The following is a 17,269-nucleotide window of genomic DNA, read 5'->3' on the forward strand; positions in this document are numbered from 1 at the left end:
GGTACAATGTGTTAAAGGGGATCCCAGCCAGAAGTGCTCGCTTCCCGCTAGCACTTTGACCTTGGACATGTCGCTTAGCCTCTGCAGATCTGCTTTCCTTTTGGTGTCTGTCTATTGCATTAATTATATCTGCTAGACAGTGTGAATGTCAAGTGATGCATGAAATACACAGCATAGAGAATGGTGTTTAATGGGCACAGATGTTTCATGGCTGCTGCCTTTATGTAAATAATTATAGTTGGTATTATTTTGACAAGGTTACATGTGATACATGGACAGAAAAAACAGAATATGCTTTCTAGTTTGCCCTTGGCTAGCAAAGTTTTTTTTTTTTGTTATTGTTGTTTGGTTGCTTGGTTTTGTTATTTTGTAATCTTTGAGACGGTACATGGGATTCTTCTACTTGTTATATAGCCGTTTTTTAAAAAATGTATTATTTTGCTTGTTTTTAGCTTTCTTACCTCTCTGTCTGTCTTTCTGCCTATCTGTCTGTCTCCTTTCTTAAGAAGATTTTGTTTGGTTTTATTTTCTCACAGGAGTGATTGGAGCAGATGTGAGAGGTCATGGCCTCATCTGTGAGGGACAGCCAGTGACATCACGGCTGGCTGTCATCTGTGGAACATCATCTTGTCACATGGGGGTAAGTGCGCCACAAAGGCAAGGCCACCACATACACTGGCAGCAGCCCAGGGCAAAACCTTGAACTATTGGCTCCTTCACCCCCTCCATTGTTTCTGTCTCTCCCTTCCCCATCCCCACGCTGACTTAGATTTTGCCAGGTCCTTTTCCAGAGGCCAACTTGTTGCAAAAGATGAAAAGGTACTCAATGAGTGCATCTGGGTCCCAAAGATGCCAAAGCCATCCACACATCTCTCCTCACAGAGTACCTACATCTCCCCTGCAAACGGCTGTCTGTTTTCCTTGGCTACTGAGCTCTCCCTCCATTGATATAAATCCATCTCCCTGGGAGCGTCCTGATGATCTATAGAATTGGGCTGCATATCATGACTTCAAAAGAACACTGATAAGCAATTTTCACTTTGTTAATTTTTCTCCCTGAATTAGTGGAAAGGCTTTTTCCAAGATTGCAGTAAAATTTAGTGCCTGCCCTTAAATTTATATCTTTTTTAAATGCATGAGTCTGAAAGCATTCCATTTCGATAAGTACCCATTTCTACCATATTTTTATTTAAAAGTCATTACTCTGTTAAACTGAGATGGACGACCCCTTGGATTTTTCCCAGATGAGTAAAATGAGGGGAAAGTGGAGGAGGAGGAGATGAGCAGAGAATGGAGTACGCTACAGGGCAAAATCTCTGCAGCGAGGGAGCAAAGCTATTAAATAACTGAGCTTTTCTTCACAGATAGGTGCTCTGAGTAACATTGGATCTTTCTCTTTTGTCCTGGCTAGTAAACTCTGGTAACAAAAGGATAGCATAGGCTTCTCCATAGATAAGATGAAATTATAATAAACTATTTTGGCCCAGGGTCCTCAAAAGCAGATTCAGCTTGAGCTCATGATACTGCGCTTAACTGGCTCTAGAGGTCTCATCCACTCCCTTTCAGCAGCCCTATGCTGGAAGGACAGACCTGCAGAGGCTAGATCTGCTTCCACCAGAAGTGTGGAACAGCAAGCCAGCTCTTCTTTCCCTTGACGTTGATATAAGATGTGAGCTTGCCCTCACTGAAATGACTGAAACTCATTTCCACCACTATCCTCATCTAGTTTCTCAAGTCCCATTCCCAGACACTTTTGTCCCTTCAATGAAGCAGTCCCAGTAGATGTGAATTGACTTCAGAGCTTACCTCACTACCACAGTCTCTTCACAGGGTGATACTGGCTTTTCCTACTATATCCCAAATTAGGGAAATAAGACAGAAAACTCTAGTGCTTTCCTAAGTGTCACAAAAGTGGTAATTTCTGGAACAAAGAACTTAAAGCTTGCTCTGTATGGTTTCAAAGCTCCTTTTTTTTTTTTAAATGCTGTTCGATATTGTGTATGCTTATTACATGCCCAGTACAGAATGAAGAGATTATAGTCTTACTGTGATTGTAGGCACAGGTTGTAAAATCTGCTTGTATCTTTTTTGGCCCTGTGACCTCTCTAAGCCTCAGATTCTTCATCCATCATACAAAAGGCAAGGCTACCTTTGGATAACATGCATTTTTTCTGAATATGATGTGCACATCGTAAACATTCAAAAATAGTGATGATACTTATAAAAATGTCCCAGTAACATAAATAGCTCACATGGGACAACTGTTGGGGTTTTAACAAGTTTGATAGGCAGCTGCAGTTGGATACAGTGAATGGTAGTCATAAAATGCCAGTTTATTGTCTTACGTTGGACTGGAAATACAGTCCCCACCACCACTCTGCTTTGTATGGGCTAGTGGGAAGAGACCTTCAGGCTAAAAGGATAATCATCAGCTTTAATGCTATATCAGGAGGGCGAGACTGTGGTCTTGAGTACCTTTGATCTCTTGTCAGGTGCTGGGAGCACAGCAAGCAGGCAACAATAACACCTTTGTGAGGTCTAGAACAGGCACAGGACTGAGGAAGCATGCCAGGAAAGCTCAAGGACCCCTTTGTTGTGGGTCTGGCAAATAAAACCAACTGTCAGGGAAAACTGACCAACAGAACACAGGTACCAAAAGGACCCTGGGTTTATCAAGAGGTGGTTTAAATGTGACCTAAAGGATTCACTTTTCTCCATCTGTCCTTTCTGATGTTTCCAGTTCAATGCATAATTGAGGCAGAAATCCCTAGAATATTTTGTGCTGATCCAGGTCCCCTCTTTCTGATTTACCACAGAATAACAAATGAGTAAAAGAATGGCCAAATAATTTAATATTGGTAAATTCTCTGAAGGCCATCATCTCCAGGTCCCTGTTACCTCCAGGAATTGGGAGAAAAGGCCTGAGGCAGAACAAGACATCCTAATGGGGCCTTTGATATTTTAGAAGATACAAGTGTGGGCTGCACATTTATCTTCATTGTGCATGATTTAATTAACAAGGGGAAACGCTGTTCTTTTTTAACTTTTTGAAAGCAGAGCTGCTTGCTCAGAGTTAATCACTACCAACTCTTCAAAATGCAGGATCACACACAGCAAGGGTTAGCCAGGGGTCAAAAAGTCACAGGGTCAGAGGGAGCTGATCCTTGCCACTCCTCCACCACCCTTTTTCAGGAGCTGTCAAGTCAGGCAACAGCTTGGCAGCAAGTTCTCCAGTGAGCTTGTCCATGGGAAGGCTTATTCTCCAGGACGGCTTGATGGGAGCTGGGAGGTATGGAGGCTTCTTCATCTCACATCAACCTAGAACGTCCTGACATTGAGTGGAACTAAGTCTCAAAGACATAGGCTTCTGTGCTGCTCTACCTACTAAGGGAATTTAGGTAAAATACTTAATCTAACAGTGCCTAATTTCTTTGTTTCTTCATCAGTTGTATATGGATAGTGGTGTCTTCCCATAGTAATGTAGAAAATTAAGTCAGATCACCTTTATTAACAACTTGGTAGTATCCCTGACACAAAGTAGGCGCTATAGAATTACTATTTAAGCTGATTCATTAGGGATAGAACATAATCCCTGTGGTAATGGGTTACAGTTGAAGATATCAGAAGAAATTCCTCTTTAGCTTAGCGTAGGAGATGCTTAGGGATATGTGTACATTAGATTAGTAAACTTACATATCCCCTGGTTCTATCAGCTGAGAAGGCAGGAAATTATACAGATAGAATGAAATATCTGGGGCCTAGTATTTTATAAGAGTGGGGGCACGTGTCACTAATAGTTCTTGGAGGTTGAGGGAATAGTGATGTCATTGGTTTTGGTAAGGAGTCCCATGGCTTCATGGCAAGAGTGCTGACCAGCAGGAGAGATCATATGGTGAGGAATAAAGCCAGAGACAGAGAGCATCCACTCTAGTACTCTCTTTTCTCCTCTATTGAGACAGACCTCTAGAATATTCCATCTCTATCCTCTACCCCTTCCATGCCCTTCCCTGGTGCCCTCAGAAGGAGGGCCTGATCTCCACCCCATGGCTATGGAACACACTGAGAAGCATGTGGATTGCCTATAGTCTGACCTCTGTGCTGTTGGGAAAGATGAATGGAGCCCATGGCCCAGGTGACTCTGGGCCTGGACAGAATAAAGCCTCCCTCAGACCACACCATGTTGTTAGAGCTGGGTTCTCTGGGTAGTGTCAGTAATGGCTTGCTGCAGCTGTCTCAAACATCTGAGGAAAGCCCTCCCCACATTCCTAAAACAAAGGGTGACTGGGTGCTTAGCTAGGGGTGCTAAGGACATGCAGCACCTGCCAGAGAAATGCCCATTAAACCACAGTGAGGGAAAGTAGCTCAAGTCAATAAAGTGTCTGCCTCCTCAGCATGAACATCTTGAGTTCAGTCTCCAGAACCCATGCAAAAATACCAGGTATGGTGGAGTGTGCTTATAATCCAAGCACAGGGAAGGCAGAGACAGGAGGGTCACTGGGGTTCACTGACCAGCCAGCCTAAACTTATTGGTGAGCTCTAGACCAATGGGAGATGTTATCTCAAAGAAGGTATATGATGTTCCCAAAGATAAATCCTGAGGTTGTTCTCTAGCCTCCATATACACAGGCATACTTGTACAATATGCAACACCTCCCCCAACCCCTATACCCTCTGAGAGAGAGAGAGAGAGAGAGAGAGAGAGAGAGAGAGAGAGAGAGAGAGAGAGAGAGCGAGAGAGAGCGAGCTCATACATGCATGCATTTTACAAACCACAGTGATGAAATTCATGGTATGCTTACTGGAATGGTGAGAATGTGGGAAGCTGGAAGTCACACACCATTGCTAGGATGGTAAATAGCACAACCAATGTGGAAAACATTTTATCAGTTTCTTAAACAGTTATATCTGTGGTATCATCCAGCCATTTCATTCCTGTGAAAGCTGGGCTGGACTATCTAGGACCATGATTCTGGAAGCAGAAACACCAGAAACACAACAGGCAAAATGTCAGAAACAAAAGCCTCAGGAGACTCGGTCTGGCGTCTAGCCTAAGCCCAGCTTTCATCAAAAGACTCCAGATTACCCTAAAGAACTGTAAAAGTAGAGAAGGGAAAAATAGGGCAGCCATATTCAGTTCCCTGCTGATGAGCCCCGAGTATTTGGGGTGTGGGTGGTAGATGTAGTCCCCTCCCAAGGACACAGGGAAAACAGCAGAAGGTAGAATGTTCTAGAGCACACTCTTGATGGAGTGACAATAACAACCAACACTTACTGCATTTTATAACAGCCTGTGAGGATATCCTCCTTGTAACTTCATGCAGCTATCAGAGTTATCCTGTCAGCACACAAGGACTGATCTGAGGCTCAGTGAGAGAAGCTAACTACCAAGGTCGCAAAGCTAGCAAATACCTAGCTAGGTTTGCAACCCCAGCTGTGGGATTCCAGAGCTCCTACACTGGGCTCTTAGCAGAGATGCCAGACACAGATTGGAGGATTGGTTGGCTCTGCACACACGTATTTTGTGGGAAGGAGACAGGAATATCACGAGGCATATCTTTTCCAAAGGCTGATGGGAACTGCAGAGTTGGGCCGGGACCACACTATACCACAATGTCCATTTGCCCTTCTTGCCAGCCTTCCAAGTCACTGCCATTCAGGAGGCCACTAGCATAAAGAAAACAATAAAATTAAACAGCATCACTTGTCACCATCCTCCCCTGGGAAGACAGCGTTTATAAGACTATTTAATCTTCTTTCCTTGCTGTTTTGTGGTCATGTACTAAATCTGGCAATTTGAAAACACGCCACCAATTTCCCAACTCATGAAAATGTTTTTGTGGAAGAGCATGAAATGGAAAACACATTGATTTCTTTTTCTTCTTCTATTTAGTGGGTTTCTGGTCCTGTGGCCACTGAGGGAATAAGTAGCCATGATGGAAGGGTCTGTGCCTTTCCCGTGGTTCAGTGGGTTGGACTTGATGCCGAAAACAGCCACTATGGAGTCTGCGCCTAGCACTGTGCAAGATACAAGTACCACAACATACATGAAGTTACTGAGTCCCATGTGGCTTCAACTCAGTATTTAAAAGTCTGCCCTGTTATCCCTTTTTAAAAAGTCCTCTTTCCCTACTTAATTAGAGTGCACAAGTTCCTATTGCCTATTATTTTTACACATTGAGTAAATTTTCATACCTTTTATTTTTGCCATAAGAATCAGCTTGTCTACTTTTCTACTTAACCAGTGTTTAGAGCCCCAGAAGAAATAACATCTAAGAGACCAAAGATCCAAACAGAAGTTAGGTTTTTGAGCAGGTGGTTGAAAGACCTATAAGTTCTTAAAGGAACTGTCAGAGTTACCCTCCAGTCAACAGAACAAACAATTCAAATGGGAAAATTGAGCGGATATTTTGGCTATGGTCTTAAGGATTTAGGATATATTCACCTCAAAAGAACTAAGTCTTAAGTCGTCAAGAAAGTGAAAGTTACTGTGGCATTGTTGTGTATTTTCAAACTTCTGAAGAACTAAGTGATATTAGAGAAAGAGACAGATTCAGGACCCATTGTTTGGGTTATACTAGGGAATGGTGCCAGCATGTGGTCCATACCACCTGGGGGTCATGGAAGTATGTCCCCAAACAGTGCATTTCTAGTTAACTTGCTCCTAGCATTATACTTGATACATAGTAGATGCTCAGAATGTGTTAGGTGACTACATGAGCAGACACATGAAGAACAGAGGTTTGCTGAAGAACAGACCACATCTTACTAGCTTGATATCTCTGGTATGGTTGAATGACAGGGAGTGCAGCCAATGGAAGCTTATAGGACATGAAATAGCCAGTTCATGATGAGTAAGACTTTGTCTTCTTCCCTTGATTATAGGCTCTCTCAACACAGCACAGAAGCCTAGGTTGGTACTATCCCATGGGAACTGAGCTGTTCGCTAAATTATATCTTAAAGCAGGTCAAAAACAAACATATTAAAGTATCAACCAACTCCAGCTGTGAAAACGGTTTGATTGGGTTTTCGACCAATCGTTTTGTTTTGTATGAAGCCATGTGAAGAATGAGCTGTGTAACTGGAAGGATGTTTTTGAGTGACAGATCTCCTGCCTGGATGCTGTCTGACATAGACTGGTCAGCACTGTCATAACTCATGCTCCACTCATTTGGCGGCCTGAATGGCCCCAGGTTTTCATGTAACTCCTGGCTATGTGATTTGCTATAATTTCTGAAGATAGAACTAGACTTTTCTAAAGTTGGGCATGGGCCCCTGGAAAGGAAGGGTGACCCACAAAGGGAATGGGCAAGTATTTTTGTATAAGAATTTATTTTTCTGTGATATACAGAACTGCACTCTGATCAGCTCATAGAGAAGGGAGCCATGAATACTAGATCAGACAGCTTTGCTCTTCCCAGAAATCCCTGCACAATTCTGAATCCAAGCTGACCATAGCAGACTCAGTGATCTGCTCGCTGCCCAACTCTCTCATCCCTGGTATCACACAGCTTTTATTCTGTATTCTACCAGGTGTATCCACATACTCTTATCTAAATTCATTGGGCCAGATATGTTTAAGCATAAAGAACCACCAGATTTATTTAGTTACTATTGTATACTAGCAAATAAATTATTAATCACCTTTGATATTTGTAATTTTGTAGATAGAACAAGTATTCTAAACCCACTAAAAAGAGAATATACTTTTATCCCTTACCACCTTCACATTGCATACATATTAAGCACTTACTGCAGTGTTACCCCAGCAAATGTAGTCATCACTGTATTGTGAGGCCAGTGTTCAGATGAAGACAATGAAAGTTAGAGAGCTCTGAGATATAGGAAGGGGAAGAACTGAGCTAAGACCATAGCATGGGAACCCCAGGGTCACACCACTGGTGATAGTGTGTGTTTTCCTCAGAGTTCCAGCCGCGCTGTCATCTCCACGAATCTTTTCTCCCTTCTTGTACCTTCCTTTGTTGACTCTGCCTCCTATAGTCTAGAAGAGCTCAGCTGTACCATTTCTTATCCCATGTCTTCACAACAAGCCTGAATCCCTTACCAGTTGGGGAAATGTCTACTTCAGTGGTCTGTCCTTGGGACGCATATAAAAACTTAACACATGGCTTAAAAATCATAAACCCAAGACATACATTAATAGATGATCATTTCTATTCCTAGTGAAATGGGTAGTAAACATCAAATTACAAGGATGTAAAATTCAGGTCTAAAAAAGAAAAAAAAAACTTTTTTTTTTTAAAAAAAACAAACAGTACCTAGGTCTATGCATTTTATTGTTGTTGAAACAGGTTCTCACTATACAGCCCTGGTTAACTTGGAACTCACTATGTAGATCAGGCTAGCCTCAAACTCACAAAGGTCTCACTTTTTCTGTCTCCCAGGTCCCGGGATTAAAGGCTTGGGGCACTGTGCATAGTTTTTAAAGAGGAGGAATTTGTTGGACAACAGGTCAAAAATGAGGGATACACTTTGATAGCTAGAATGTATTGGATACTTGTGCCAATTTCCTTCATAGGCAATCTGTATATAGAGTTTCTAATTATAACAACTACATTAGAGTCATTGTGGAGTCCTTTACTGGACAAAACATTTACAGCGAAATAATAAAGATTTAATTGCCATATTTTTCACCAGAATAAAGGGTGATGCTAATATATTCAAATTAAACAGAAGTTAAAAGTGCTTACTGGGGTTCACATAAAATACTAAATAGATTACATTTCTCCATCTATATATGATGGGAGTGATGTCTGAGGGACTGTAGGTGTGTGTGGTCTTTTACATAAATTCTCTGAAAGATACTTGGTCCTGGATGAGTATCTTATGACTGTCCCTGGAACTAGTTTTATCTATGAGGTATGCTCTTGAAAATCTACCAGAACCTGAAAGGAACCAGATAATCCATATAGAGAAAGCAGACCACATGAGTAAAGACCCAGTGAGGGAGAATGGACTTTTTCTTTGTGGTCATTCAGTTCTTTTTGTTTATGAGGCTTCCTCTTATAAAGAACTAACTTTTTCTCAGTGCTTTTCAGTGTGTGAAATGTTTAAGGAATTCAATGCACAGAATGTGGGATGGCAATCAGAACATGTGATGTTTTCTCTCTTTTTTTTTTTTTGTATTCTTTCTTTTTTCCAAAGAAAGCTCAAAGGAACTGAATGATTTACTCAGTGTCCCACAGCTAATAAGCAAAAGAGCAACAACTTGGGTGCCCACCTAAGCAAACCCCTGAGCTATTTTGATGGCGTCCTCAGTTACTTCATTGTTTGCTCAGATTTCAAGGATCCTACAGCTGGTCAGTGTCTGGTTTGTCACAGGAAGGACTCCAGGTTGCTTGTCACACTGTGACCCTCTCCAACTTTTCCATTGAGCCGTAAGCCAGTGCAACTCAGTTAATGTGCACAAAACAGACCTGAGATGCTCCAGTCCCAACCATGAAGGCTGATTTACCAAGGTTTTCTGGGAAGCAGTAGATAAGAATCTGTCATTTCGTTTTACTTTATTTATTTACTTATTAGTGCCAGGCTAATACTCAGGGCCTTGTGTATGGTCAGCATGTGCTTTACCAGGGAGGCATGCCATGAGCCACAGAATCTGTAATTGTAATGTGTACACAGGCCCTTCTAATGGAGGATTTAAAAAGGCCTGCAGCAAATGTCATCAGAGGACAACTGAATCTTTCCACAACTGTTTTGTCAGTCCCTAGCAAAGGACCCTTTACATAGATGAGAGCCTAGATGTATGCTAGATGGTGATAAGAGCGAAGTAAATTAATAAAATCTGAATAATATCAAGCTGGAGAACCAATCCCTGATAGATCGGAGGAACACCACAGGAGTCTCTGAAACCTCTATCCTTTCAAAGAAGATGTCCTTTGGTAGGCTTAGGTCCAGCTGTTCTGGGGAGCCAGGACATAGTAGCTAGTAAAATCTGCTAACAATTAGAGGCTGTGGAATTTTTATGTTCTCTTGAAGGCCGAGAGAGCCTGTTTGTATCTCTCAAAAGACAAACCCAGAAACCCAAGTGCAGATGCACCAGGGCACAACAGGAAACCACAAAAGCCTAAGATCTCTCCATGTAAAGAAGAAGCTGGCGTTTACTTTTGAACCCACAGGGCTGAGTGGAGAACAGTGCTTAATCCAGCTTTTGCCCAGCTCTCCTTTGAGGCTGAGCACAGTTAAAAGGCCATGCCACAGGATTAACAAAAAACCAAAAACACTTAAAAATGTTTGGTTTGATCAGGACGTCAACAAGCTTCTTTTGTGTTGGTGAACAATTTGAGGACACATGTGCACTTTGCACTCGAAAACATTAATTGGTCTCCCTTGTTCTCCTTGTAGTGATATTTGAAACCCCACTTGCCTCTACAAAGTTATATATTAATCCATAAACATGTACGGGACAGTTCCCATTGACAAACCGCTCTCATATACCCCACCCCAGGACCTCTGGTCCAGGAGCAAAGTGGAGAAACATTAGTAACAATTAACAGACTTTTTTGTTACCTCAATGTCTGTAATCTCATTTGCTCACTCCTATTACTCTGGAAAGTAATGCATACCATACAACTGATTATCTTTTTTTTTTTTTGTAGTAGATAAGGAAAATGTGGTAGAAAAAATAACCATAGGTTTTGTGATTAGGGAGGCAGACCTATGTTCACATATAGTGTCTGAGCTCCAGAGTACCTTCCTTTGTTCAGCAACTACTGTGAACCAGATATGAGACACATAACAGTAAGTAGAAATAGACCTTGAGTCAGTTACAGTCCAATGGAGGAGATGGATGTCAAGCCAATAATTTAAATTGTGAGAAATACTTTGCTTCCATGCCCTCCTAGAGGAAGAATAAATTGCATAATCATGTCAAAAAACATTTAAGAATGCAAGTGCCCTACAGTCTATTAATTCCATGCCTAGGTTAAAGCCCAGTGAAACTGTTGCACTTGTATACCAATATAAACCCAGAGCCTAGTCCTGTCCAGCATATATCATAGTAGCCCCAGCTCAGATTTCCATTAGTAGAGGGCTAAACTATTTTATTCGTATGTTGTTGTACCTGTTTAATGAAGGAACTGCTTCTGCTAATAATGGAGAAGTCAAACAAAATAAAGTAACATGAAGAAATGAAGATACAGAATTATTACATCCATAGAAATTCTAAAAGAGGGCTTGGACCAGTCCTGTGGAGGCTCCACAGGTGTTGATCTAAATTTCATGAGTTCCCATTAGTTTGGTTTGGTTGTCTCTGTAGGTTTCCCCATCATGATCTTGATGCCCTTTGCTCATAGAATCCCCCTTCTCTCTCTTCAAATGGACTCCTGGAGCTCGGCCTGGTGTTTGGCTGTGGATCTCTGCATCTACTTCCATCAGTTACTGGAGAGGCTCTGTGATGACAGTTAGGGTATTCACCAATCTGATTACTGGGGTAAGCCAGTTTAGTCTAGGTCCTCTGCATAAGTCAGACAGTTGTATAGCTTGATCTGCTTAAGGGGCTCCCAGCAGTAGGATCAAGATCCATCCCTGGTGTATGAGCTGGCTTTTTGGAGTCCACTACCTATATAGTGGGTCACCTCACACAGCCTTGAGGCAGGGGGAGGGGCTTGGACCTGCCTCTACTGAATGTACCAGGCTCTGCTGACTCCCCATGGGAGGCCTTACCTTCTTGGGGGGGGGGGGCTGGAGGAGGCCGGAGGAGGGAAGAGGAGGATCTGTGATTGGCATGTAAAATGCATAAAAAAATTCTTAGTTAAAAAAAAAAGAAATTCTAAAAGAAGTCAAAATAGATGCTACAACTTAGGAATTTGTGCTGAGCCTGGGAAGACAATGGGATAACTGCTGCAGGTATTAGAACCTTGCAAATTATATTGGTAGGATGTGAAGGAGATAAATGCATTCAGGAGTGGTCTGGAGGACCTGCCATTTGTTGGCAAAGGACACATATCTCGTCTTCAACATGTGATATGTGTGCTGGAACCACCGTGAGAAGACCCACCATATGGCATAGAGCTGTGTTGGGGCAGTCCAGAAGGCAGTGGTGTTTGAACTGGGGGACGGAACAAGTGACTAAGCATAGTCCAGTGGTGAGGGGGAAGGGTGTGTGTGTGAGTAGCTGGCAGTGGAGAGAAAAATGAGAGTGTAGCAGCAGATGTCAGGAACATTCACAGCATTGGTGTGAGTCTGGAGGGAGGGAGGGCTGAAATCAGCAAGCTGGAGAAGCAGCGGAGCAGAATGGACTGGGACTGTAAGCATCCCATTAAGGCATGTGATCAGCTGTGTAAAGACTTTAAGCACAGGGTCTGACAGCTGGGTTTACCAAGCATGTAAATAGTGTCAGTTTGTAGAACATATTGAAGAGACATCTGAGTGGATGCTGGGAAGCCAAGTAGAGAACACTGGGAGTTGGGGTGAGAGAACGTCAAGGTAGTTTGTCTGGGATTGTGACAGGAGACACTTAAGAGATGTGTAGATCTATCATTAGCACTTTGGGGCAGCAAAAATATTATGGTTAGAGAGTGAATGCAGGAGAAGCAGCTTGGTCAGAGAGTGGTGCAGGAGAAGCAGCTTGGTCAGAGGGTGATGCAGGAGAGGCAGCTTGATTAGAGAGTGATGCAGGAGAGGCAGCTTGATTAGAGAGTGATGCAGGAGAGGCAGCTTGGTCAGAGGGTGATGCAGGAGAAGCAGCTTGATTAGAGAGTGATGCAGGAGAGGCAGCTTGGTCAGAGGGTGATGCAGGAGAGGCAGCTTGGTCAGAGAGTGATACCACAGAGGCTGTATGCTGCCAGCAGCCCATCCTCTATTGTCTGACAAAAGCAGAAATGAAGGAGGGCAGTGGACTGCTTGGCTTTTCTTGGGCAGGCTGAACTTATGGGAGACAGATTTTCTCATAACACTACTCTGGTTTTATGTGAGAAGAAGTTTTACAAGTTTGGCCCTTGATTCTTAACAAAGATCCTCCCAAGAAGCCGCCACCGTGTAGACACAACACTACTTCATTCGTCATCCTAACCCCAGTGAAACAGTGTAAAAGTGTAAGAAGAAATGTCAGACGCTTAAATTAAGGAGCCCTTAAAAATACTTTGCCTGTTCACTATAAAAATACCAGAGTCAGAAAAGTTAAAGACATCTTCAAAAGGTCTTCCAGAGTGATGACCGCCAAAGAAGCAACAGAAGAGCTCTTGCTGTGTCCGCTGCACCCTGCACTGGAGATGTTTGTCCTTTGTGGCTACACTCTCTAAAGGACATTTAGTGGGATAATCGATATGATTTTAATAAAGTTTGTACATTAGATCATAGAAGTGCACCAATGCTTAGTTCCTGACCAGATAATTGTGTGTGTTGAAATGCAGGAATAGCCCGTATTTATAAAATCTACATTGACGTGTTCAGGCAAGAATAAACCTGATGACTGCAAATTGCTCTAAAATGATCCAGGAAAATTATATAATAACTGTACACATGTGTGCTAGTATGTGTGCATGCGTGCATGTGTGTGTGTGTGCACGCACACAAGCACACTTGTGTAATATGGACAGAATGTTTACACTGGGAATATCTGGATGAAGGACATACAGAAATTCCTTGTACAGTTTTACCCATTTACTGTGTGAACTCGTTGTTGAATCAAAATGTTTTTAAAAGTGAAAAAGGAAAGGAGGGAGGGAGGGAGGTGGAGTAAATTGGGGTGGGAAGGAAGGATGAGGAAGCCATATGGAGGTCAGGCCTATGTTTACCATAACTATCCCGATAAGTTGATATGTCATTTATTGTGCCCCATTCAAAATCCCGCTTGAGAATTTGTTTTAGAATTTACTGTATGGAGTGGTATTATATAATTTGAATGGATCAGGGCCCTTTTTTTCCCCAGTAAGAATTGTTGTACAGCTGTTCATATTTTTCTTCTAGTGCTGGGATCTAGAAAGCTGATATTATCACAAATTTAGTGGCTTAAATAAACATGTGTACATGTGTATACACACACACACACACACACACACACACACACGCACGCACATTTTAGTGTTTCTGAAGGAAACAAGTCCAAAATCAGTTGCATTCAGGAGAAATCAAATATCGGCAGGGCTGTGCACCCTCAGGAGCATCTCCTCCCTTGTCCAGTGTTGGTGGCTAATGTGTTCCTTGGCTTGTCACTGTATCACTCTGATCTTGGCTCCTGTAGCCATCACCTGCTCTACTAAAGTCATCAACTCCTCTACTAAGGTCAGTTATGACTGCCTTTAGGATGTTCTTCCCCATTTATTCAGGATTGTCTGCCCATTCTAAGAATCTTAACCACATTTACAAGGCTTGTTTTTTCCCTCTTTTAGCTAACAATTACAGATTAACTCAAGAGGAAGGTGGTCTGTGTGATTTGGGTGAGGCAATTTTGTGTATGATACTTGGGTTAGGAAAAATGCCATCTAGGTGAAGACAACAGTATGAGTTGTATAGACATAAATTTTGTGACTTCCTTTAAATTTATCTTTATGATTTTTATTTATGTATATGTGTGTGTGACTGTGTAAGTGCATGCATGTGTATAGATGCCTGCTGAGGCCAGAAGAGGGCATGGGATCCCTTGGAGCTGAAGTTATAGGACTTTGTGAACCACGGGACATGGGACCAAACCTGGGTCCTCTACAAGAGCAATAGGTACTCTTTACAGCTAAGCCGTTGCTCCAGCCCTGCATTTCTTTGTCTTATGGATTTTTGTTTAATTGTGTTTGCCATGGGCTCTGATGTTATGTTGATCCATTATGTTAAAAAAATATTCTTGGGTGTTGGTGGCACATGCCTTTGCTCCCAGCACTTGGGAGGCAAAGGCAGGTGGATCACTGTGAGTTTCCTGGTCTTCTATAGTGAGTTGCAGGACAGCCAGGGTTACACAGTGAAACCCTGTCTACATAAACAAAAATGAAAACAAAACAAAACAAAAGAAAGAAAAAATATTCTCATCTAAGACATAGTTTACTTAAAATTTGTCCAGTGACTATGGCATTTTCTGGAGATTGTGTACAAATCTATATATGTTTTATGAATTAAGGAAATGATTTCTAGAGTGCTTAGAGCAGATGATCAGTAGACCATGCTTAAACAGCACTGAAGGTTCTCCTGGACAGCCACATTCCCTGACTTCAGACTCTATCGTAGATAGTCAACCTCTCTAGAACAGGGACTGTTGACCTTCTTTCATCCCCAGCACAGAACCTGGGACTTAATCAGGCATTTGGTAATTATTAAATGAATGAATTAATTAAATGAATTGATAATTACTTGTTGAAAGCTAGGAAATTCTTCTTGCAAAGTGAGCCAAAATCCAGCTTTTTTCTAGTCCCCTGTTCAACAAGTTGAGCCAATCATACTGTTCATACTTCTGTCCAGCATCTGGCATGTCCAACAAGTCATGTGACATATGAAGGGATGAATGAATGAGTCAATCACATAACATCCTGCTGCTAGCTATTTGATTAGCTGCTAAAGATTCTGACCTCTGAAATGAAGCCAGGTGGTTAAAGATGATTTAATCAGGGAGGAAATAAAATATTCTCTTTAATGGAATAATTGCTGATTTCATTTTCTTCTTAAACTTGGCTACTCATCTTATGCTGTATTCTTAATTTATATATGTTGTCCTGAAGTATTAAAACTCATTATTCTGAATTAAGACTTTATGCTCATAAATAATTGTCTAGTATTGGATGAGAAGGCTCCAGATTCTGGCATTAACTGGAAAGGAGTTGACTGTGGTAGCAAGCTTAAACTTTACTTTCATGAAGACAATTAGATGCCCAAGGAAGCATGCTTGTAGATATAGGAAATAGGCGAAGAAGGCTGGTGTCATAAAACGAGCTGTTCCAAAATACCGTAGTGGTTTGCAGTACTTTATGGTGGTTCTAAAAATGTGCCTCTTTTTTCAAATGATGTAATATTTCTGTTCTAATATGTAATGTTAGAAAGTTTGGTGACTTAAAATTTTCGGCATAGAGAGGGGGAAGGCTACCTTCCATTTTCATCACAGATCCCTCCACCATGTATATGCTCTACTCCAGCTACATATAACAAGGCACCTTTGCTATCATTCTCTCTGAGAGAGTTTAAAGAGCATTCTGGACATGGAAAATATCAAAGGTAAGATCTAAGGAAGGGGGACAAGACTAGCTACTGTGTCCAAGACATTAAAACAAAAAGTAGAACCACAGTATATACTCACAGAAGATAATGAAAAGCATTGTGTCTAGAAAAAGGGTGCCATCTCTAGCTCTTAAAAGAGACCCAATCAAAAGGTCCATTGAAGGACAGGAACCATCCCCAAAGTAGCCCTGAGCCACCGGCAGGTTCAGTGAGACCGTTTGCTCCTTCATGCTTTGCCCGGGTTAGGGAGCCCCCGGGAGGACCCTGCAGTGAGCTGGCAGAAGCACATCCAGAGAGTCAGTTTTACACCGTGCTCTGAGACAGGCTGAAACCAAATCAGAGACACATAATCCACTAGTGACTTTCTTAGGGACTGTGTCACCATGCAGCTGCTTCTGCAGATGATGCAAACAGGCTCTGTCTCATCTCTCTCCCTACTCCTGTACTGATAGCTCCATGCATGACTCCATTTCACCCTATAAAACTACAACATGACACTGGATGAGGTTGACGGTATGTCTGTAAACCCAACACTTTGGAGGTGGAGGCATTGTGAGTTTCAGGTTAGCCTTGTCTCAAAACACAAACAAACAATCTTACAATATGCTATAATATCTCCTGACCCAGTTCTCCTTTTTCTTCCTGGACCTTGACAGTTTATTCTCATCATAATAGCCAGAGCTCTCCTCAAATAATAACTCTGATTATATCATTCCTTTGCTCAGAACTACGCAGAGTTTTCCCATTTCGTGGAAAACTAAAGTCACTGATGTAAAGAAGACCCAGGCAGCCCTTCCACAGCTGGCACTCTTACTGCCTTCACCTTCTCTCGCTCTTCATTTTCTCTCCACTCCTGCTCTGGAATGTTGTGAGTGTGCTTACACATTTCTACATTCAGCATATCATAAAATGGAAAGAATTTATGTAGCCACACTCTGCCCTGTTCAGTTAATACAACCGATGAGCACTTGAATAATTACTGTGGGGTAAGGATTTTGAGATATTTATAGTTATTTTTATATTGTCTTAAATAAACGCTGTTATCCTCAACTTAGTGCTGAGAAAGAGTAAGTTACCCAGCTGCAGAGTGAGTAGCAGGCCTGTCTTTGAACTCAC

At 42.0% G+C, this 17,269-nt stretch overlaps 1 protein-coding gene across 3 annotated transcripts in view; it reads left to right on the forward strand.

Moving 5' to 3' along the window:
• Nucleotides 1-17,269, forward strand: part of Fggy (FGGY carbohydrate kinase domain containing) — a 404,108-nt gene that overhangs the window by 232,285 nt on the left and 154,554 nt on the right. For all 3 annotated transcript variants that reach the window (XM_059254544.1, XM_059254546.1, XM_059254547.1), the window contains one exon: nt 537-640. In XM_059254544.1, the coding sequence (XP_059110527.1) occupies nt 537-640 (104 nt within the window). The remainder of the gene's footprint in view (nt 1-536; nt 641-17,269) is intronic.

Source organism: Peromyscus eremicus, chromosome 2 (assembly GCF_949786415.1).
Source record: "Peromyscus eremicus chromosome 2, PerEre_H2_v1, whole genome shotgun sequence".
Lineage (NCBI taxonomy): Eukaryota > Metazoa > Chordata > Mammalia > Rodentia > Cricetidae > Peromyscus > Peromyscus eremicus.